The following is a 25,066-nucleotide window of genomic DNA, read 5'->3' as shown; positions in this document are numbered from 1 at the left end:
TGTCTGTGATAAGATGACTCACTTGAAGATTGTGTGACTGAATAAGTTAAAAAGATCTTTTCAGTCCTTCCAATTCCATTGCCCCTGAATTTGCAACTTCATTTGACTGTAATAGATATAATAATGTAAATAAAATCATATAGTGTTTGGGATATGTATGTCTGCAAGTATGCATGTATGTTGGTGTATATCACATGATTTAGTTACACACATTGTATTCATGTTGTATAAGTACATATTAGACATTTCCTAAAATGTGTTTGCATACAATACTGTTTTGAATACATCGTCCATCACCCCCAATAACAACCTGCTTTCCCTGACGCTCTGTCATCATAATAGTCTGGTGCTTTTTCCAAACATTCAAAACACTTGGAATAAGATATCCACTTTGTATATACTTGTAGCACCTTTCAGTAATGAACTGTACATTTGCTTGTTGAAAATATTGCAGGATTTTGGATGGGCTGTTACCACTTAATAGAATACTGGCAGATAGCAAGAGATTACGCAATGGCATCTGACTATGAGTAGGTTGACTATTCCAATTATTAAGAAAGCCACATGAGCATTTAGCGATGATGTTCACCATGCTTCCAATGCTTCTGGTTGATATCTTGCAGTGACCACCACAGTGTCAACACTGAGAGAACAACTTTCTTAGACAGCTGTAAAAATTTTTTTTTTTGAGTAACATCATTTTCCCTATAACATGGAAAAATTACTTATTTTTTATATGAATGTTATCTTGCTCTGTAAAATACTTGAAATGAACTTATGTTTTGGGTTATCTTATTTCAAAATGATGCAGACTAACTTACTCGGCAATTGATGCTTCATCATCTGACGATTCAAATTCGCTGAAACTAAGATATTCATCTGCGGTACTGTTGTTTTCCGAAGTGCTTATTTCAGCATCTGATAGGAAATCATCATCATTGTCGTTTTCATCTACGGATAAACTACCTTCCGTTTGAGTGCTTCTTGCATTTGTCGTGATAATTTCGGTTTCTGTCCCTGTGCAACGGAATAACATAATTAAGGAAACACTTTTGAAAATGTTTATTTTCCGCTGAGTTCATGTAAAAAATTAACCTTGAGACGTCACTTGTGCATTCGTTTGAGTGCGCTTGCTTTTTGCTTCGACTGGGATTTTTATATCAGATTGACACTTTACATGTCTGCGTTTCTACATCATCAAGCAACAGTTTAGGCTTTTGCACAAAACAAAACTGCATTGCATTCCCTTAAAACTTTGTCAGTTTGTGTTCCATTGTCACTTATGTTACATTTATCTCTTGAGTCCACTTGTCCACTCAAACAAAACGAACATGTTTTTGATGTATTTTCGTCCTCGTCAGGCTGCTCAATGTTTTCCACGGAGTTCTCAAGAGCTTCGTTTATTATCTGAATTGTATATGCGTTTTTTTAAAGTAATGCACTATAATTACATTGAAAACTGCTTGGCTACAAGACTTTACCTCTAATTTTCTGCGCTTTGCATACGCGTTTCTAGTTGCCTCCGGTTTCCGTTTATCACCAACTTTCGACCTCGAATAGTCGAAGATCGTTGGTATTGCGTCTTTCTTTAACCTTAACCTGGTTGGTCGCCATCCTAAAGATTTCAGGACTCCGGGGTTTTGGACAAAACAGCAGGCTTCAAAGTGTGCCGAACAGAGCTTTGACCTTTTCGAAGGATTCCAATCTTTCCTTTTCACCTTATCGACCTATGCTTGGCTTTTCACCTTATCGACCGTAAAGGATTTTTAGCGGGGAAACTGAAAAACCCAACTTTTTCCGCCTTAGATTGGTTCTTAGAAGAACCGTTTTTGCAGTTAAATGCCACAAAGTAAACCATCTTAAAATAGCCGATCAAAATCAAACTTTATTTATGAATTCATATTTGCCGCTTTCTCGCGCGAAATGTCAATGGCAACTATTACGTCACGCCGAGTACTTTCCGACGATAAACCGACGGAATATTTTTTACTTCTATTCAAAAAAAACACAAATTCACACGTTGATATCTCTTAAAATAATCATGGGATTGTTTTCAAATTTTGTTTGAATAGTCTACGCAATATATACATTTTATATGTCAAATAAACAGAAATATGAATTTTGCATTTCAGGTGACCTTTAAAATATAAATTTGGATATAATTAGAAGTTGCGTAGCAACAGTGTGCTGGTTCCGTGCTTTTCGCAACTTAGTCGGTCCCTCAAAGTTTAGCTTATTCAATTAAAATACATCCGGAACGATTGATCAGGGGGTAAATTACAGCCAGATTTTTTGATTGTTGTAGGTCGCACCATTCCTTTTTTCAAAAAATTCAAAAAAGCATTTTCATTTTTATAAAGTTTTGAAAGTTGCGATAGTATTTCAAAATATCAACGAATTTAAACAATAGTAGTCAAAATGATAGAATGCTAAAAAAAATCCGCTAGCAATTGTAATATTGCTAAGAAAATTTGAAAGATAAAAATTACAAAAAGCCAGCCGAGTTTTGTTTCTTTTTCTGAGATTTTATAAAATCTAAATATTGTAGTTTCTTGTTATATAAACAAGCCTACAAGCTTTTATAAAAATTGAGAAATAGCTACAGAGTAAGATGTGTTTTTGTTAGAAGTTTGGACCTTCCCTGATTCCGTTTGATTCTGTAGAGTATCCACCAAGTCAGGGACATTCCTTCAATGAGTTGCACAATCCATTTTCAATGTGTAACGATGCTACTGTTGATTGACATAATGAGCCACATAGAACATTAGCGTTTCCTTCCATGGTGGTAATGGGGAGCCGTCGGTATTCACACATTTCGACCAAGAGAAACACTGTAGGAAGTGATATTGAGCTGAGTCGTAGCTGCACCGAGAAGCTTGGGAAATTCCCGGAAACATGAATGATTCAGCCCGCTGCCTCAATTCTGCAAATCTGATGACTCAAATGTTTTGCAATAATTGTGGGCTTGTTGCAGGGTAAGATCAGGTTTCTTCAATAATTCTATCCTTAAATTGTTTGATAAAACAACCCCCAAAATTCGATATCTTATTAGAGAATCCTCTAAAGCACCAAAGTCACAAGACAGAGCAAGTCGATTAAAATAACAGACAGAATTATCAATACGTTATCCCTCCTGTTGATTCTGACGATTTAACACCAAGCGTTCAGAAATAACATTTTTAGCCACTTCAAACAGTTTTTTAAATTTACAACAAACATCCTTATAACATTCCGCATTCTCTTCTCCATTATATACGAAATGGCTATATTCTTCGATAGCTTGAGAAGTAGCAAATTTCAATAACAAATTAACCTTTAACTTTTCAGATTTTCTGTCTTTCTCGTTAGCCACCAAGTAGATTTAAAACTCTCGAATGAGCTTTGGCCAATTTTCAGCTGCGTTAGCATCCAATATCAATGGACCAAGTCTATTTCTTTCCTTGTTCATCGCTGCCACCATGTACGTTATCATAATGAAATTTATCGTTAAAGGATCCACTTACATACAAAAAATTATTGGGTAGCCAAACAATGTTAAGGGCTGCTTTGATCTATAAATAAATTTAAAGTACTAATATAAAACAGTTGGGCAAATATTTTTGGTGTATTTCAAACGAATACTTGCGTTATCAAAACCCAAACGGAAACCTTTGCGGAAGCCTTTCAAAACATAATGAACTTTGTAACGATATGGATGATTTGAAGGCTGTAATGCAAACTGTTCCGTTTTTATCTGAGTCACATTATAAATTTGTGGAAATATAATGTCAAAAAGTTTAGACAAGACTAATTCCGACATTGCTCGGAATCACTCTCAATTGTTGCACATTTTAAGGTCTTATGAGAACTATGTGTGGGAACCTCGGTCCTTTGTACGATTTTTCTTGGCAATGCACTTCTCTATGTCACCCTCCACAGTCGTTTCTATCACATTAATGGCGAAATCTACAGCGATCATAACGGCAACTGATCTGTCGTTTGTGAGTAGTTCTCTTGTAAATTGTTTCGCTATGTCTTATGGTATGGATGTGAAGAGTGATGTCACGTCGTAAGATATCATAATTTTGTCTTGTAGCTTAAAAGTGAGCTGTTTATTATTGTAGGTATTTGGCATGCACATTTTGTAAACAATATGTTTTCTGTATAAAATACAAAATGAACTTTTAAATATTACCTATAGGACTAACAAAAGTTTATAGAATAATTATTTAGAAAATGTAGCATATTCATTTTTATTTTTGCACTTTTAATTTACTAAGGATATATATGCATTTATACTTTGACTGTTATACCTAACCTACTGTAACTGACTAATGGGTTTTAATAATATAAAGATCAACTGCTTTCCCATTGTATAACCCTATTTGAGTATTTGTTATGTGCCTGCAGGCTTTGGAAATTTCACATGAAAACTTTCAATTTCCTTAAATATGCCTTTTTATCATCTTTTAACTACTTCAAGTTTGATGACTAAAAATGTTTTTTGTTGGTAATATTGTGATTCAATCAAATTTTTGTCATAGCCTACACACATATTAGGATACATTAAAAAAAATTGGCGTTTCTTTTCACTTACAATCAGTGCCCTCGTTAATTAACATAGTTTTGCTTTTAAGTTAGAGCCAGAACTTAAGATTAGATTGGGTACTCCTTTTTTATAGGCAACTCACTGCTACGATATTTATATCTGTGTATATATTAATGAACCAACATGTTTTGTGATTGTTTTACATGAAAAAGATGTACTCAATTTACCCAAACATCGATCATAATTGAGCTAAAAATGCACACAGCATACATATACATATAGCAGAAAAATTAACCTAACATAACAGGCCTTTTTGAAGAAAATTTTATAAAACTTAGCTTTCTTTCCTTTTGAAATCTTTAATGTTTGCATCGCTTGCTTGAATGTAGTCTTTAAAATCTGCCATCTTATAGTTATTTGCGGTAATTTCTTGTCGTTTCGTCTTGCACTATCTTGCCCAGAGTCAAATATCAAAGTGATGCTTGCGGTTACGCATAACTTAATTGTCTTCAGTGCGTAAATAATAAGTAATAACACTTACTGGAAAACAGCCTGGTTTGAAACTCCGCAATTACAACGAAATAACATTGGTAATATATTGTTGGAAACTGAACATAAAAGCCCTCTAATGAAATTAAGTTATTTTATAATTTTTTAAACACTTGTGATTACCACAAGTGAAAATTAATGTATAGCACAACAACAACGTACTGACTATATGTCACAGCAACTGTAATAAAAAGTAAAGCCGTTACTAGCTTCTCGCCTTATTAAATTTGGTCATGATTTGTAATAAATTCGAAATGTCACTTTGTTATTTTCATCTCTCTTTCATCTCAAATATTTGTACAAAGCAGCATATATTTGAATATTAGGACAGCTTGATTAAAATTTAACATTGTTAATACTTGACGTGTACTTATACTAACAATTACATAAACCAGCAATGACTACACCCTATATTACATTATCAACAAAAGATTAAATACGACAAAGATATCGCCAACGCTTTAAATTGTTACATACATGTGCTAAATATAATATTTAAGCACTACAAGGTATAGATTTAACAGTAACCAAAACAGCAGTTAAGAATATTTGTCGTTTGGTATTTAGCCTCCCCTATTGGCAATGATATTTCATTGCAACATGAAATATTACGATCTTTACAATTTTTCAGGTTTTAATGATGCATTAATATTTTGATCATGGTTTTAAAATGCATTGTCCTGTTCTTAGCGCTTTTTCTTTCTACAGTTGATTCCTAAATCTTTTAAACTTAATAAAATAGTCACCCGCTGTGTTTGCATGACTCGGTTTGTTATCAGAATTTTGAACAAGTTGTCTTTCTTACAATATATTTTGCATGGTAAACGAGCAACCAAATGTCATGTTTTAAGAAAATTACTGATAAGCGAGAAACATCACCCTAATTAATACTAATTCTACACCAATTCCAAGAAATAAGCTACACATTGTGTAGCTGTATGACGTACGTGGTCTTTCATTAAATTAGATTGGGATACCGGATGTCTGCTTTTATTCTTTAGGGTTGATTGCAAGAGACAATTGGTTGTTATGAATCTGCTCGCGCTTTGAGTCAAATGCATTGATTATTTAAAAAGATTTACAGATTTGCCCTGGTTGAAGAAATAATTCACACAAGTGATACAGGTTTGTAAACTGTCGTGTAATTTATAGTAATTAATTATTTTTTTCGCATCATGTATCTTTATCAAAACAATAAATTCAGCTGAAAATAACAGTGATACGTAGTATTTTTTTGCTTATTGAAGCCAAGTGAGTTTCAGTAAGATTTTATTGTCATAGAACTATTGCGTACATGTAATCACTCCCAAATTTCACGAATTATTTCCAATATTGTTTCCTCATCGAGATTAAAATATTTATGTAGATGGTTTATAAGAGCTTGTCCTCATTATATTACAAACATGCATTCTTTAACGGTTAGCAAATTTTCACTGGTCATTCCTGTGCCAAAACTTGAATTGATGATAATTTTTTGCTTTGATGTAGTCTTGTATATAATACAGGGAATACTATAAATTCTAGAAATTTAAAAATAATATAACATAGTTAAATATTTAGTGTTTCAATAACTATTATTTACGATGTTTTAGAAGTTGGTGTTTTGATAGATAAACATTAACTTATAGAGAATGCCAAACAACCGCAACATAATTGTAAAACGTCTTATAGTGTAATACATACTCCCATACTTAGCATTCGTTGAGAATTTACTATATTCAAGGCAGCTTTTCGTTGCGGTAATATTAATTAGTGAAGGATTTCATACGAATATACACTACACATTTGTAAATTGTGCATCAATCTCCATATCTCATCAATTTGAATTAAATCATCCGAAACTGGAACGCTAAAATCTTTGGGATGAAAAATCTAAGGACATTTTTTATCAAATTTGTATTGTCTCTTGAGTTCAAATGGCTCTACCGTCAAAAATAACAATTTTGGATTGTACTACAAATCTAACGCCACTAACGCTTTGAACAATGGTAAAAAAGGCGAGTATCTTATTTGGCGCAACAGACCGTAGGTGTTTCGTTCATCCAAGATATAAATTAGCGAACTCAAATGTAAAGTTGACTAATAATATATTGTCGATAAGATTTCGAAGAATAGAAATGTATGAAACTTTGTTAATGTTTACAACTACTGAGCAACCGCAGTTATTACGTTAATAATTTTGACATCAAAGAAGTGCCTTGCGCATTCGATACTTGCAATGAATGAGTCAATCGGAAAATGGATCTAACCAAAAAAAACATATTGTATAGACGTAGAAACTGAATGCCTTGAGACTCCTCTAATTGAGAAATCGAAAGTTAATTTCAAAGGTACCTGAGGGCATTCAATGGAAATACTTGGTGAACTTGTCAAAGACATCAGAGGAAAACCAGTTAATTGCTGATCGTTTAAACATCGTTTACATAACAAGGACGGTTCATCATAACACCCAATGAGCAAAACTCTTATGTACATATTTTATTGCACAAGATCCAATTTTGAACATTTTAGTAATCTTCTACGAATTTTACATATAGCAACATTGCTATCACTCAACATAGGCCTTGTACACCATAAAGATGAAAGATATCTGTTTCGTTTCAGAAATCACAATTCCTGCTATGATACAGACCATCGATAAAACAATCATTATGTTTGTGTACATAACATACGCTGCTGTGCCAGTTTGAATATTTTGCACGTCGAAAATACTATAAAATCGAAAACTCCCGTTTTGAGTATATTTTTTATTGCAGTATTCTCTAAATGTATTTTTCGTCATGATGAGATTAGCCCATTGCAAAAGCAGATTCATTGGCACGCCTCAGATTGTTTGTATAGACTCTGTCGACTGAAAACTATACATGATTTAATCTCCCCCAGCCTAATCATTTGTACTGTTTTACAGAAGGGAAAGTGAACTAAAATTTCGTTTGGAATACTATACAAACAACACAAAAGTTATAAAGTTTATTTCACTTCCAATTTAATCTAATTTAATTTACTTTAATTTATTAAAGATATGTGAAATGAATCGTATTTAGAATGTGAAATTATTTTTTCTATAAAATTCATAAATGTACATTCTAAATGAACGTAATGGCCACAGACCTTTGAAGTAACCTTACAAAAACAAAGTTGTTCTTATGACGATTAATGCTAAATTTTTGACTTTAAGTCCAATTAAAAAACTTCTTGGGAAGATTAGCGAGCATATTTAGTATATAAATAAAGGCACAAATATTTTTGTAAGACTATTCACTTGTTTTCATTACTAGCATTTGAAAGAATGTATATAGGTGACAAGCTATAACGTCAAGCATAGCGGTGAACATGCTTTATGAAAACCATGCTTGTTTTTTAACTTTCGTTGAGTTTGACTGAACTATAATAGAGGATGTTAATATTGTAAAAATTATTGAAATTATTCGTGCAGAAATTTATGTGTAGCAACACCGAATAGAATTTACAAAATAGTTTGCGTGGCCTTAACACTAACATATTTTTCTTTACATCTCAACATTACTGTCTTATATGAACTGTTAATGTGCATTGCATAACTTGCTTTTCTTTTGAAAATTTTGTTTGTATATCTCCACAATTGCTTATCGTTATTTTCATCGTTATGCTTCAAACATGCTTGTGTTTTTTTCATAAAATTTGGCCCCACGCTTAGTTATTTTAAGCTTAAAAAATTTCTTCAAGGAGTCAAACTTAGTGCAAAAGTAGCTGAGAGATTTTATGAAAAAAATAAATTTGTAAGTAAAATAAAAAAAATAGTTGAATGTAATAAATGAGTTGTTCAAACTCTCTAAACTGATTCAATTGCAGGTTTTTTCTTTGTAAAGACGAAGAGCAATGGAGCTCATTTTTACTCTATAAATTTTTATAGAGATTCCGAAGTTTCCTTTAATGTCACTCTTATTTGTTCTGCTGACTTCTTTCGAAAACAAGGAATAGGCAGATGTATGTTGTCCATGTTGCTTGCTTTGAAACTATTAAGCAATTATTGAATGAGGTTAAGCTTGATATCCAGAATTATTCAGACCGATGTCATTGTTATCTTCCGAAGCGAAGCTGAGTGAATAACACTCACAAGCTAATGTTTTCTACTCTAACATGCATACATTCTCAACAACCAATCCCTTTTCTTCTATCAGAAATGGCTAACACATCACGTAAGTGGTATAATTTTGTTCGAAAAAAGGACAACATTGCGGAAACCAGTGATTTGGTGCTGAAATCACCCATACCAATCAACGAACAATGCAACACGGATGTAAAACTAAATGGGAATAAGACAGGGCATTCGCTTGCTAATCGACTGAAAATTGCAGCTATTTACGATGACATACAAGCAATCATAAATATCTTGAGTGTTAACAACAGTAATAAGGAAAGTAAGTAATTCATTACTGCTTTCAATGTCCTTTTTTACGAACTTAGCATTTTGAATTTTTTATTTAGTTCAAAGATTACTTTCCAAACGTGACGAAAGAGGCCGACCATGTATATTTTATGCTTTGGAGTCACGAAGTCTTAATTCTTTTTCTTGTTTGTTAAACTACATTCAAGAAACCAAGTGTGTGATTGCCGAGAATGGGGAGACTGTACTTCATGTAGCTGCAAAAATTGGAGACGTATGTAAGTAATAATTACATTAAAGAAGACAATGCTGAGAATATTCTTTTGTTATGTTTTGTTTTTTGTTAACTTAGATTAGAATATAATTGTTAAGGTGATTCGGACCATTGTACTGCAGGCTGCTATAAAAAAACTGTAGATAGATATAAAGTGATAAATTTCAAAAAGTTATAGTTGATCTCAAGAAATGTCGGATTTAATTGTTGTATTTATCGAGTGCTTATCTGCTGTCAAAATGAGTAAAAAATGTTATAACGGATCAGTGAAACTAAATTGCAATATGTCCTTTAATTGCTAAGATTATACTGCAAACTTTGTTATAGTTACATTGCATTGCTGTTGGAGGTCACTTGAATTTTAATTGATAAATTTATCTTTTTTTTGACACATATCTTCATCAATATTTTTTTTTATATAGATATTCTTCGCAACTTGTTAGAGAAGGATTTTGTGGCTGAACTTGTGAACAATGTTGAAAACATAAATGCCCGCTCACCACTTCATTTTGCAGCAATGCACAACAATTTGAACATAGCCAAAGAGTTTTTGCAACACGGTGGAAAGATAACAGAGGATGATATGACAGAAAAATCTCCACTGCACATCGCCGCATATGAAGGACATACAAAAATGCTGGATCTATTCTTAAAACACGGTAAAGTGATTTTCACGAGGATCATGCAATAGTTATGAACAGTTGTTTTGCTAGCTCGCTGTTTGGAAAGCAAAGGTTGTATTCACTTATAAAGATTTTGTTATCATTTGTATTTTTAGCCATATTCATTACTTTGATAGTAATTGTTTTTAGAGATTATAACACGTGTATGAGTATTTTCATCGGTTGTTGGCCAATATGCTGATGTAGTAACAAAAAATATTTTTATTTGTATTATGATCCAAGTTTGATTAAAGTTACTTAAAATAAATAATATGATGTACGTGAAGAAAGAAAAAGTGCATAAAAACATTAACATTTCAGCATTATTCGTTTTAAGTTGGGCAGAGAGTGTGCATAAGCTTTCGTCTATTCACTATTTACTTAAAGTGCATAAGAATGAACATTTGCTTGATTCTGTGTCTGTTTTGTGAGTGTAGGTCTTTAGCCCTCTAGATAACTAAATTTACTCTCTAATTAGATCAATAAGATATCGGAGAGACGATAAATATTTGTTAAAATGATAGGTTGCAACTTAGACAGAAACATATTACCACTTTAACTGCTAGTTGCTAAAGAGAATATAATTTTTCTTTTTCCACGATTTTCATGCCATAAACATTTTTCTTTTAGAAAAAGGCAGATTAAAAGCGTTATTGTTCAGTGAGGAGTACGGGGGCTCTCAATACCGTAATATTCTTCATGTCGCTATAAACAGCGGAAATGAAAGTTTAGTAGAAGTTTGTTTGCAGCAAGATGAAAACATAATACGCTCCTGTTTGTCACAAGAAATAAAAAATAATAATCATTTAATACATGATGTTTGTAAATACGGGATGGAAAAGCTATTGTCGCGATTCGTCAGCATGATGGGAGATCTAGATCTGGTGCTATTGAACCGAAAAGATGAACGAGGACACACTCCGTTACATAGGTACTGCTATCGGTATTTATGAGTTTGTTTAAGAAAATTCATTTCATTTAAGCCTAAATACGGAATAAAGTCTACCTTCTGTTCAGTTTTTTTCATTCCCTGATAAACAACTTGTGTCTTAAGAATGTGCCTTTTATTACTATTTGGAATATCCTTTTTTTAATATAGAGCTGCCATCAATAACCACAGCAGTCTTGTGAGTTACATTGGATCTCTGTCTAAAGACTTTGTCAACGAGTTAACGAATTACTCCCAGTCCGCTCTAATTCTTGCTACACAACTTGGTCATATCGAAGTTGTTAAAGAACTGCTAAAACTTAAAGCCGATTTTACCATACGCGACAACAGCTATAAAACAGTTCTTCATTATGCAATTGCATATCCTGAAATATTAAAAATTTTGCTAAAGGTATAATTTTAGCGTGTTTGCTGTAAGCTAGCGGCGGATAAATTTTAGCATATCTGTAATTCTTTTTAAAACTATTTAGAAAAATAATGTCATTAGTTCATTAATAAATGAAATAACAGCAGATGATGGTTACACTCCACTTCATGACGCAGCTTGTAAAGGTTTCATTGAGGTAAATAAGTTTCCATTCCTTAAAACATACTTGGCCAAGAATCTAGATTTAAGGTCAGCCTTAGGTTTACATAAAATGTTTGGTTAAAAATTGTTAAATTTAACTACGATGTCAAATCTAACTACCACGTTCTTTCTAGAGTGTTGAAATTCTGATAGAACATGGTGCTGATCTAAATGTTTTCACCAAAGCCCATCAGTCACCATTACATTGTGCCGTTATTTCTCAGAAACCTGATGTTGTGAAAATTATACTCGATCATGAGCCAGCCTTGACTAACAAAATTGATGCCAATAAACAAACACCACTTCACACAGCAGCTGAGTGCGGTGATCAAGAAATAGTTACATGTCTTTTGCATAGGGGAGCTATATTACTAAGGCATGCTTTCAATGCATTTTATTTTGGGAAAAAATTCCTGAAAACATCATTTTTCGGAATGTTTTTTAGACAAAAAATTAAACCTTAAACAAATGTTATGTTTATACTTTTAGGAATAAGGACGAGTCCACCCCACTTCATATCGCAGCACAGCATGGAAATGTCGATGTCGTCAAATTATTGTTAGATCATGATTATTCCATGATAGACATGGAGACTAAAGATAAACGGACAGCAATGCTTGAAGCTGCCTTTCATGGCAAGCAAGATGTTTTGGAATATTTACTGGATAACAAGGCAACCATTACAAAAGATTATGAATTCATGAACTGCTTTGATTGGGCTATTGAAAATGGTGATCAAGAGAGCGCTAAGATGATGATGCGTCATAGTAGATGGAGAGAGGTTTGAATAATTTATTAAGCACATGTGTTCCTCCAAGCACAAGATATTCCATGCGTTAAAATTATGAAAAAAGAATAGCTTTTCAGTATTTCCCTGGAGCAATAGAAGCTCTTGCTTATTACAAATTTCTTTTTATGAATATTAGTAAATCATAAACATACATTTAAAAACATTCATATTTGTTTTCAGATTTTAGAAAAATCGTTACACAATCCTGAAGTACAGATGGCAAAATTGGTTTCAAAAAACATGTCAGATGTGGCTTACCAAGCTCTTTGTAACAGCATGATTTCCACAGGTGACCCAGAATGTGATGACCGTAAAGTTGAATACGACTTCATATGTTTACAAGGTAGTGCCAAAGGTATGTTCACTCTTCCTTTATTCTCTTCTTCACATCGTCCCTTAATGTGCCATTCATTAAAAAGAATATTATCTTTATACATGTTTTATAACTTTTATTACACCTGCAGAGTTCAGTATGAAGTCCACTAAACGTAAACCTTACATTGCAGTCAAAGCGATGGTGGATAATAAAAGCTACAAATGTCTTTCTCATCCTGTCTGTTTGAAATATCTTAAAGAAAAGTGGAGAAATAACACATGGAAATATTACACACTTGAATTGTTTATATATCTTGTGTTTTTACAATTTTTAAACTATTATGCATTTAGCATTCCCAGCTATAAGACAACACTTTTGAACAAAGAAGGCACAACATATAGTATTCCTAACACGACACTTGCAATTTTTAACGAAACAAATGGTATTCCTACAGATGATAAAAGAGTCTTATACAAAGGTAATCCAAAAGACATGCATCCAATCAAGAATATAATTATTTTAACGATATATATCTTAATTTTAACACTAGATAATGCTTACTTGATAATGGCGATGTTAGTTTGTGTGATTTTTTCTTGTTATGGCTGCGTTAAAGAACTTTGTCAAGTATGATTACAAATTTGATTATTATTATTATTATTATTATTATTATTATTATTATTATTTTCTTTTTTATCTTCAATAAGTAACAAATATAGGCAATGCCTTTTCTTAAGTGAATTAGCTAAGCTATGTCAACTTTTTCTTGACTCGCAAGCTCTTCGTCCAGTGTTTTGACAAAAACAATTCAAAAGCTTTTAAAAAATGCCGAATGGAATACATATCATTTAACTGAAATTTTTATGATTTAATTTTGTTCTTCTGTAGTTAGTTGTCTATAAATTGCAATACTTTGTCGACGACATGAACTATTTGGAGTGTGTTCTCTACATATCCACGTTAATATTTGCTGTACCACATAACGGGAGCATCTCTGTAAAGGCAATTTATCAATGGAAAGCCTGTTCCATGGCATTGCTGTCTGCATGGTTTTATCTGGTTATGTATTTCACACAATTTTCATATTTTGGTGTGTTGATTTATACAATAAGAAGAATGGCAGTCACATTATGCAAGGTTTCCATACTTCTTAAACATTTTATTGAAATAGTTTAGTTGGATAAACTTTACCATTAAATATTCTGACGCTTAAAATTTTGAAGTCTGCAAGCTTATACTATCTAGATACATCTTGATAAAAAAGTTTTTTACCGTTCACCTCGGTTTACACAAATTATTTAAGTTAATTTTCACTACTCTACAGGTAATGATCTTACTGGTGTTCTTCTTAGTGGCGTTTGCAACAGCCTTTGCGGTGATCATGAATGATAGAGAAAGATTCAAAAACTTTGGGCACGCTATTTTAACAGCTATTGTCATGATGATGGGTGAATTTGATTTCAAGGAAAATTTTGTGGAGAATGATATTTCAGAGTTCAATACATTCAAAACGCTGCGACTGGTTATATTTGTTGTTTTTCTTCTGTTTGTCTCAATCATCATTATGAATCTGTTGGTTGCTCTTGCAGTACAAGACACAAGTGACGAGTTCAAGAAAAAAAATAAACAAATCAAACTCTTTTATACTGTGAGTAATAGCAATTTATCATAAAAGCAAAATGTTATTATAAATGGTTCTCATATAGCTTGTTTAGCTTTAATTTTAGAAACATCAGTTTGATTTGAAACATAAAGTAATCTTTTCATTTCCATTAAATAACAACAAGACATCAAATGCTAGTTTAGGTAGTTATAAAGGAACATTGAAAAAACGAAAACAGTATTAACACTACATAAAAAACTAAGAGGAACAAAATTCATTTAGCAAAAATTTTAATCAAGCATGGAAATTTTTTAGCTCTAACTATCCTCAACAAGTCAGTGGTAACCACGCGTTTCTCAAATACTAAAATAATAGGACGCCACGTCCAACGATGATAGCTTGATTCAAGACTAAGACATGTAGTAGTTGGAGACAAGTAAAAACACTATATTATTAGGCTCAAGTAACTCCAGCCTATACAACATCACAACATATAAAAACAGTCTAAAATTTAGCCCCCTATGGTATAGACCATAAGATAACGTGCTTCAGTGTACGCAGTTAGCAATGATCTGATAATGAATTTTATCTATTATTTAGGCAAAAATGATAATCAATTTAGAAAGGAAGATGCACAAGTTTAGAAAGTTTTCTTGTAGGAATGGCAACAGCTTTTTAAAACCAGCTGTGGATAGGCCGAAACATCATGATAAAAGTTTTGGTAACATAATTTGGAAGTATATTTATGGGTTTGACTTCATTTCAACAGTTTTGGAAACACATGAGAACAACGACGTATTGGAAATGAAACTTACAATGGTGAAACAGGAACTTAAAAGGATGAATGAGGAAGTTAAAGTAAAGAATGAACTGATAACGAAAATGAAGAACGACAAAGACCTAAGTAAAATGATAAGAGATGAATTTGAAATGATGAAAAATGAATTGATAAAGACAATGCTGGACATTGAGAAGGAAAGATCTCGGGAAAGTCAAGGCCGTTCTTAGAGGTTCATTTAGAGAAGGGTGTTTGCTCATATATTCAAATGTTACTGGATGATTTCTATGGGAAATGAAATTCTTTTCAAAATTATATAGATCACACGCAATGAATAAAGTATTCAAAGTCACCTGTAACTGAGTTAAAGATGATATGAGAGCAACAGTAGCTTAGTCAACTTGCAACTTTGTTCGCAGTTTGTAAATTTTGTATCACTAGCATTGAAAATTTCGTTAGAAATTTATTTCTTCTACATTAAGTGAGGACCATAATTGTTACATAGCATGAGCATACCTACACTTGTTATGTGGGTGTAGGCATTATACAATGAACCTTTTTGTTGAAATTGGTAACATATAATTATAACATATAATTATTATAACATATAATGTAATAATAATAACATATAACATATAATTATAACACAATATAACACTATAACACAAATAGAGATTTAAAAGGTTGTATAACACAATTTTTTTAACATGCCTTCAACACGCTGTATCGTGCAAGATTGCAGTAATAAATCTTTGGTAACATATAATTATTATATATGTGAGAGTTTGTCAACACATCGTAAAATTTGATGGAAATAAACTTAAATATGTGTTTACATGCTCATAGAAACTTTTCTTTGACATTTAATTGTTACTGCTTTTTATTGATATCTTTACAGATACTTTTTTTTTTGTAGGGAGTCACATCTTTGACTTTCCAAAGAAATGGGGTTAATAAAGTGTGTCAAATGTACCATTTTCATAATTGATCTCTTGTGATGACTTCATTAGATTCTTTCTAGTTGTTTTTTTAATAATTCTAGCTGCTATAATATAACTTTTATTAAATACCACATTTTTAGGATTGAATGTCAATATGATCAACTTGAAAAACTTCCTGAGTGAATCTGCCTTAAAGTGGTACTATGACAAAATTTTGCCTCTCGTTTTTTTTTCATAGATTAATAGTGTATGTAAAAAAATGGCTTCTGGTGAAATTTTAGCGCAATGTATTTCATGCTGCTCGAGTTACGTAGTGATAAAACTTGAACTTTAAGAGCCGCCATTAAAATGCGCCATATTTGAATTTTCAAGCAGGAAGGTGCTTGTGACGTCATAGTCTTAACTCGCGACTTTTTACAATATAACACTATATACAAATAGAGATTTAAAAGGTTGTATAACTCAATTTTTTTAACATGCCTTCAACACGCTGTATCGTGCAAGATTGCAGTAATAAGTCTGATAGAAGTACAGGCATTTCATTACATAAAAGCCCAAACGACGAGTCTTTGAGAAGAATTTGGGTTAAATTTTTTCAGACGAAGCGCGCAAATTTTAATCCGAGTTCGCGCGAAATTCGATTTATGATTTGTTCGGATCACTTTTCGGATGATTGTTTTAAGCGTTTATTCCATTTGGGTGGTATGACTAGACTGCTCAAACCTGGTGCCGTACCTAGTATTTGGAAGAAATCACAAACACCAACAACGTCAAGAGAGCGGCGTCAGGTTAGCACAAGTTGCAATTATTATATACTTACACATATTGCAGATGATAAATTTTCACAATTTGAGAGAACCAATAATACATCCAGGCAAACTTTCAATATATAATATACATTTATACTAAGGTTTTAAAGGAAATACAAAATGAAGTGTCTGTATCATGCGATGACCTTTGGTCTTTAAACCTAACGAAGCTGCTTGAAGAACAAATTCGTTCAGGCAAACTTCGTTAAAGCCAGGGTGATCCAAAATGCATTTTCTTTCATCGATTTCGAACTGATACATTTTACCACGGCATTGCTCTATTTCCATGCAGCATCGGCACTCTTGAGGGTGACAACAAGATCCAACGAACAATGGCCACATTCACACCTTTAATATTGGCCAAATTGTATGTTTCCATAAAGTTATCATAGCTAACGGCAGACGATTCAGATCAAAGTAACACACTAAGAATGACATCTTACCATGAAGTAGCATCAACACGGCATCAAAATGATATTGCAGCATGTCTTCAACCCGCCGTTCTTCTGCGACTGTAGCTTCGTACTCAGCAATTTCATCGGGCGAAGCAAGCGATTCTTATTATCGACAAATGGCAAAATTTCCGAATTAGATTCGTTCGAATTTGCCGTCACAAATTCCGATGAAGAAATCGATGCAATTGTCTCGATCAAAGACTCAGAGAGCGAGCTAGATCTCAATGAATTTGACATTTTTTGCTCTATTCATGTATTACTTTGTATACTTTCCAATGTGCGCTTCTTGCCGTGTTAAGACTATGACGTCACAGACTTTTCTGATTGCAAATATTTAAAATGGCCGATTTTAATGGCGGACATGAAAATTAGACATTTCAAATGTTCATAACTCCCTCGTTATATTATTATTTTTGCTTATATGTGTTTTAACTATTGAATGATAAAATCTATGATTTTTTAAACGTAAAGTTTTCGTCATAGAACCACTTTAAGAGCATTGCAAATCAATTGTGAAGCAATTTTGAAGCATTGTGAATCTGCATGAAAAGCACAGTACTTACTATGGTCCTTAGACAACTGACAGATTCAGATTCAGTAATTTTTCTTCTAAGTAGCTTGAAGCATTATATGTCATATTCCTTTACATTGAGTCATTAAGCTGCTCTTGCACAGATGACTAATCCACAAAAGAATAGCTGAGTATAATCGGAAAATAGATGAATATATTCTGATATTTCCCCTAGGCAATGACCATTAGAAATGTTCCGACTATTCATGCTTGGGATATTGCTAATAATTCAGAAGCCTGGAACAGTAGCAATTCATATAACAGAAGTATTATTTTTGATATGAAACAAAATACAATATCTGAGTTGCCAATATAAGGAAGCATACCAAGTTCAAGTGCCAACAAAGCGCATACGTCTTCATTTTCTGTGCAAAGTAAAACTGTATATCGTATAATGTCACCTAGAACAGTGAAGTTACGATCTAAAAAACCAAGATTAGCATGAACAAAATGGATGAATCAGTTATCTAATGAGCATAAAACATATCTATAGTACATTTGTTTAATAAAGCACTAAGTACAGTGGCAGATTACTCTGTAGGGTAAGTAGGCTAAAGCCTACAGGCCCAAGCTTTCAAGAGGCCCATTGATTGTATCTAGGCATAATTAATTTTCGCTTTATTCCATTCCAGACTAATTAAATGTTTTTGATTTAGACCCTTTTTGCAGTTAAAAAGTAGACGATCTAAATGCTGTTTAAATGCACGATGCTCAGAATTCATAAAAAGTTGGTTTTCCAAGATTGAACTTTAAATTTATTCTTTGTGGTCGATTCTATGACATAAAAAAATACAAGCTGGTATATGAAAAGGCATAAAAGCAACAAGAACGCAAATGTCATGAAGAGACTGAACTTAGTGTGAGGAACAGATCTCCGACTTAAAGTTAAACAACTTTGTCATATCCTACAGGCCGTAATCTGAAACTAATTAAGTATTAAATTTTAGAGGCTTTCCCAAGAAGTGATATAAACAGTATTGACAGGCAGGTAGATATTTTTGCACTGTTTGCCTATTATTTATCTTAAATTTTAAAGTGACAGATATATTTCGCAAAAACTGAACGTTTTATAATTTTTGGGACAAATAATTTAGAAAACAAAAGTGATGATTGATATTATCGCAAATATGTCACTTTGCAATCTTTGGGTAATTTATATATTTTCCGTCATGTTTGATAAAGATGGGTTTTTCGCATTGCAAACTTATATTGTACTGCCTGAAAGTTAGCAGTTAAGAAAACAGTAATTGACAGTCTTTAATAAGGAAGTTTATATCGTTTCTATTTGTCCAACTTGAGAAATTTATTAAAATAATTGGGAATACCCTCATGGCAACAACATCTAATCGGACTGCGCATACGTAGTACGAGTTATTTGATGTGCGCATGCGTAGAATGCAAAAAATTACGGTAAGTTTTCTTTATCGAAGTGCGGAAATTGCAAGCTTTGATGGAAGTTCTCTCTCAATTGTGGAACTTTTTCACTTGGAGAGCTACGAAATCTTTTTAAAGAGATTATTATCTATCTATTCAGGTAAAAATTATGTGGCATCTTTGGGTTAACAACGTACGGATACTCAGATGATGTATTCTTCCTCTAACTCGGTGCTCGGATACTCAGATGATGTATTAGCAGAACATCCGCTTGTGTCGGAACCTTTGACGTTAGTATCCCCACTTCTCTGTAGCAAATTGTAAGGAGACATGCCTTCCAGCAAGATAATTCCGTTGGATTGCAATAGAAATTGTAGATTTTTTTTTAAATGTATCGTTTTGCACTACAAATGGTTGGAACCTTATCGTCTTCGTAAGATTATAACATTTTGTAAAAATTTTGACAAACTTTTACTTTAAACGTGAATTATTTGTAAAATAACATTCTTGTGCAATACTACTCCATACTGATTTTGTGAAAGTATCTTGCTGGGAATTCACGCATGCGTAGTGAAAAAATGCGTTCGGTTGAGCGGGGCGCCCGGAATTCACGCATGCGTAGTGAAAAAATGCGTTCGGTTAAGCGGGGCGCCCGGTTTAACGGGATAGTTTTTCCAATGTAAACATGTTATCTCTGCTGACCGGGCTAAAAGCAGAATTTCCATGGTAACTAGCTACGGCCATTCTTCGTTATTTTGTGTAATCACATCGAGCAAATGTATTTTTCATTACAGTACTAACCAAAAAGAGTTAGGTTTGAGTGAAAAACTACAAAACTACATAAACAAAAAAACAACATTACAAAGCTACAAAACTACATTTGAGTGAAAAACACGAAAAAACTACAAAAACATCTAATACAAGAATCGTTATAAGTGCAGAAATTTTGCCATGTTAGGTTTTAAATTTTTGCGCCAAACACCACCAGTGACTTCTCGCGCGATTAATGCAGTGGAGTGAATGCTAATTTGAACAAAATTTCAAACTATTATTATTTCAATGGCATCACGAAGGATGCACAAGAATATTTAACTTTGCCCTGCCTTTATTTATTATCATATATACAATCAATTACTATCATTTAGATGTTTCAACACTAAGCAAAATGATTTATCCTTGCATATATATTTGGACATTAATACTAGGTAAATTATTGCTCAATAAATTCCATATAACTCCTGTAGAACATTCGAGGAACTCTCCATAAACCATCACTGAAGGAAACATGATCTCTTGACTAGGAACTACCAACAACTAGGTATGTATACTTGTCAGATTTTAAGATAATTATCTTTCTCAATCATTTAACTAAATTTTATTTTTATGGCTACTTTTTTGTTGTAATTGATTGATGGACACACTAATACAGTGCATTCATGAGTAAAGACCTCACAAGATAAGTTCATGCTGCTTGTTATTTTCCATTTTTACATTTTAAATATGTGATATAGTTTCTTATATTTTTCTTTTGTCTTTTTTTCTAGAGACTGACATTATAAAAAAGGTAAAAAGATTTTCTTTCTCTTTTCTTTCAGCTAACCTCTCCGTAGTTGCCTCTTTACCACATTCTCTTGTTTCAAACCAGTAAATTGCATGTTCACTTATTTGGTGCATACATATATCTGCCTTTGGTCTTTATCTAGGCACTTTCCATGATCATTCTAAATTCAGAAAGAAGGTCAACAGCCTCTACACAACTGAACAGACTTTTGATTGCCCCTCTGATTGTATGTATACTTTGGTGTTACCACTTGGATATGTTTTCAAATAAAGTAGCAAACACAAGCAGGTAAAGGCCATCTGTTTTCCCATCACATGATCTGCAAAACCATGGCATCAACCATCTGTATGCATGTAACAGTTCTCAAATACCTGAAGTAAATAAGTTTAGAGGAATTATTGTTGATGAAACAATGCTAATGAAAAAGTTCTTGTACAATCTTACTAGAAATAGACTGTCCCAATTTCTTACTGCACTTGCAAATGTTACTTCTAACAATTCGGTATCACAGCATTGACAATTAAACCTAAAACGTGAGAGCATTTTGAGTTATAAATTGACTTTAGTTACCTTATAAATAGGAGAAAACCAGAAGTAATTGAGCATATGTGAAAAACAACAACAACTCCCCATTCATTGGGTGGAAATATACCGTCACTTCGTTCCTCTAATGTTGAAGGCAGAATTCCATCAGGATCGTCCGGAGTGCGTACTTTATCACAAAGTTATTTAATTGCTCGACATAATCCATGGATTCCGAGCTCGACTCAAAAACAGATTCAGACATAGACTTCGAATTTTTTGATCAATGATTAGAAGCCATAAGTCTTCAGAATACTTTTTCTTGTTAGTTTTTCAAAATTGTGTTTTTTTGTTTCTACAAGAAAATCGACAGTAAATGCCTCTACGATAATATAATATTATATTCACGGAAACAGACGTGTTCAACTATCTACGTCACAAGTGTCAATATGGCGTCGTAAAAAGTTCGCAAATAGTACCCAATTTCAGAGACAAAATTAATGAACTTTTTTACATCTGTTTATGTCCATCGACGTGTCTTAGTCCTTCAAATAGTCCAAACTTTCAATATGGCTAATAAAAAAGGGGGGCTGAAATTCGTCACATAAACACTTTAAGATATATATTCTTAGCCCTAAATATAACCTACAACTCTACTGACTTACACTTCCCCACAATTATCGTGCTTTTTCCTGCAAACAAAGGGTTTTATTTTCCAATGCACGAGAATTGTTTTAAAAGGCAACGCTCTCAGTGAGAAAATATCTAAAGAGTGCGATGCTCACTAACAACATGTGTAGTTGTATCTGAGAAATCATTTAAATTGTATAAAATTGTATTCATAATTCCAACAATAAAGTCTTTTAAATTTAATGCTTTATTAATTGCATTATTAATTACAAATGTACAACATACGTAAATCATTTATTTTTTAAGTGGTAATAACATATTATTCGATTGATAAAAGGGAACGCGCGTACAGTAGCCGATCACAGATGTTGGTTGAAAAAGAACGCTCAAAAGTGCATATATAGAAATCGACTTGTGAATCTGGCAACGTCATCTTCGTTAAAACGTTTCCACGATGAAAAAATTTTAAACTCGCGACCATCTATTTGGGACCTTCGACTTTATAATCGCGACACAGAACAGTTAGATACACTACAGTTTTCCGAGAAGTAAAACAGGATGACCTTTGCTCCGGAAGCCAGTAAGTTGAATAAATAAACAACAAGAAGTGAAATTGACTTTGAGTGGCACTGCATAAGCTGTACAGTATCTAAAAGTTTTGTCATACTTCGCGGTAAGTTTGTTGTTGTTTATGAATAACTCTCATTGGGTGGTACTTTACTAAAATATAAAAGCAAAAATCTCATCAACAAAAGCAGTTTGCTGTAGTAAAATATGGAAATCACAAAAACGACGATTGAAATAAAGAGTTCTTTGAGCAAAGTCTCTTGCCTTTACATTACCTTTAATAAATATATATAGGGATTATCAGTTCAGTGTATTTTACCAACCACTGTAAATATATTCCGCTCTAAAGACTGCCGTTTATTGCGCTCGTCAGTTAGTCCGGGAATATAGCATGTAACGATGAACGGACTGTCATTTCATTCACTTCATTGATTCCGTATTCCGAATGAAGTATTCTTGAGGTTTTTGTGTTAAAGTAAATTTAGTTAGTTGCAAGTCTATCATTCAAGTTTCTGCGCTTGTTAAATTTTCTTATGTATGCTCTGTGATTATACGCATACCGCTTTAAACTTGTAGCGTGTGTAATAAAGTCATAATGACATTACATCAAATTATTGCTAATATATATATATATTAATATTCTTGACTTGCAATTCAGCCATGTTTGTGGTCTGATTCAAAAGAATATTTTATTAGAGTTATTGTTGGCACCAGCCGGCGTGGGCGAGCAACATTGTTTGGCTAAAGTCAAGAATAAAGTGCTTATGCTATGAACTTTCACATCCCCCGTTCCCCATTTTTCCCCTTTTACGAAAAATCCATAGGTTTAGAATCAATCTGTTACATCGAAGTTCTTTACTTTTACTGCTGAATACGGACCTAACGTGCATTGCAAACTTTTCAAGTGGCCATAGGTTTATAACTTGTGATGTCATGAATAAAACACGTTTTGCTTAGGAGCTATGGATTTATACGGCCGACAACTCATTCCTCTTCCTTCATCTTCATTATTTGGCTTTATTTAGTCAGAAATATTCTCTATTGTGCAAGTCCAGATTTGAAATATGGCATGATGAATCTTTATCGATGCATTTAATTTTAGTCTTTTTTCTTGCTAATCAAACGATTCTTAAGTGAGCCGCTTAAAGGAAATTCTAATGAAACAATGCATTGAACTCGATCTTGTTCGAGTTTTTGGGCTTTGTTGGGATGCTTTTTACAGCTTCACAGAAATAACTCACAAATGATCCAATGTAATTAGAGAGCAGCAACAAGAAAAATACTGAATTACATACATAATGCAATTCCACATGTTATACTAATCTCATCACGGCAGCGAGTTAATATTTTAAAATGATGCTTTGATTAATGACTATCTTCAACCAGCTCATATTTTGTCAAAAGACTTCATTTTTTGACTTCTCTTCCATAATAATTGTAAATTTGTTTTAAAAATATTTCTGAATTCAATTGCAACCACTTGTAGTCCAGCTCGGTCAATTTTCCATTTTCATTCAGAACAATTCTACTCAAATTGACCTTTGGAATCAAATGTTTCTTAATATTGCTTAACTAGTGCTCCACATCTCATCCGTAATCCATTAATGCATCAGGGGGAACATAATCACAATATTTTAAAAGAGAAATTTTATTTAAGACCATAACTGGTATTAGCCAATTGCATCGCATGATAGCTCGCTAATTATTCATCTAATAAAAGGGAGAAACGTGAATTTTCATGCAAACAAATCTTGCTTAGATTCACAGTCTTGTCATTAATATCTTAAAAAACTCTCCTCTGACTTTGACACTAAAACATCCAATCTACAATACTTTGAGATGCAGGCAGAATTGGTTTGTCCACCCAAATGGAAACTTTTTTTGAAAACATTAATTCTGTCACATGAATGGGATGTACATGAATAGGAGCAGCTGATTCTATTAAGAGCTAAAAATAACAATTAGTTTGGATTTAGCTAGACATGATTGGTGTTGATTGTATTTTATGCAAATATTTGACAAAGCAGAAAGTTACTTTGAAACGATATAATAAACCGCGATAATTTGATTTTCTCAATTAAATAGCCCTTTCTTAAGAATATTTTTGTAAGAGGAGCACAATTTTTCCATTTTTGCAGAAAAACCATATGTATGATGGCAAAATTTGCAAATTTGTCTAAACTTAAGATTTTTTAAACTATTTGCTGATAAATATTTGGAGTATATTTAGTAACAAAGTTTTTTGTTCTTTAC

The 25,066-nt window shown here is 32.8% G+C and overlaps 2 protein-coding genes across 2 annotated transcripts; both read left to right on the top strand.

Annotated features, from left to right (window-relative positions):
- The first annotated feature begins 6,076 nt into the window (after positions 1-6,076).
- Positions 6,077-13,309, top strand: LOC124458186 (ankyrin-1-like). Its single transcript, XM_047008248.1, has 10 exons — positions 6,077-6,202; positions 9,238-9,477; positions 9,545-9,721; positions 10,140-10,376; positions 11,010-11,310; positions 11,479-11,719; positions 11,799-11,891; positions 12,031-12,677; positions 12,867-13,041; positions 13,193-13,309. The coding sequence occupies exons 2-8, from the start codon at positions 9,240-9,242 to the stop codon at positions 12,358-12,360; spliced, it is 1,617 nt and encodes a 538-aa protein (XP_046864204.1). The 5' UTR covers positions 6,077-6,202; positions 9,238-9,239; the 3' UTR covers positions 12,361-12,677; positions 12,867-13,041; positions 13,193-13,309.
- On the top strand, positions 12,483-16,232 carry LOC124457196 (transient receptor potential cation channel subfamily A member 1 homolog). Its single transcript, XM_047007478.1, has 4 exons — positions 12,483-12,677; positions 13,891-14,139; positions 14,327-14,650; positions 15,206-16,232. The coding sequence occupies exons 1-4, from the start codon at positions 12,483-12,485 to the stop codon at positions 15,611-15,613; spliced, it is 1,176 nt and encodes a 391-aa protein (XP_046863434.1). The 3' UTR covers positions 15,614-16,232.
- The last annotated feature ends 8,834 nt before the right edge of the window (positions 16,233-25,066 follow it).

This window comes from Xenia sp. Carnegie-2017, unplaced genomic scaffold, assembly GCF_021976095.1.
Source record: "Xenia sp. Carnegie-2017 unplaced genomic scaffold, XeniaSp_v1 HiC_scaffold_6, whole genome shotgun sequence".
In the NCBI taxonomy this organism is placed as follows: Eukaryota; Metazoa; Cnidaria; class Anthozoa; order Malacalcyonacea; family Xeniidae; genus Xenia; species Xenia sp. Carnegie-2017.
Note: the sequence above shows the minus strand (reverse complement) of the source record. Positions and strands in the feature narration are given on the sequence as shown.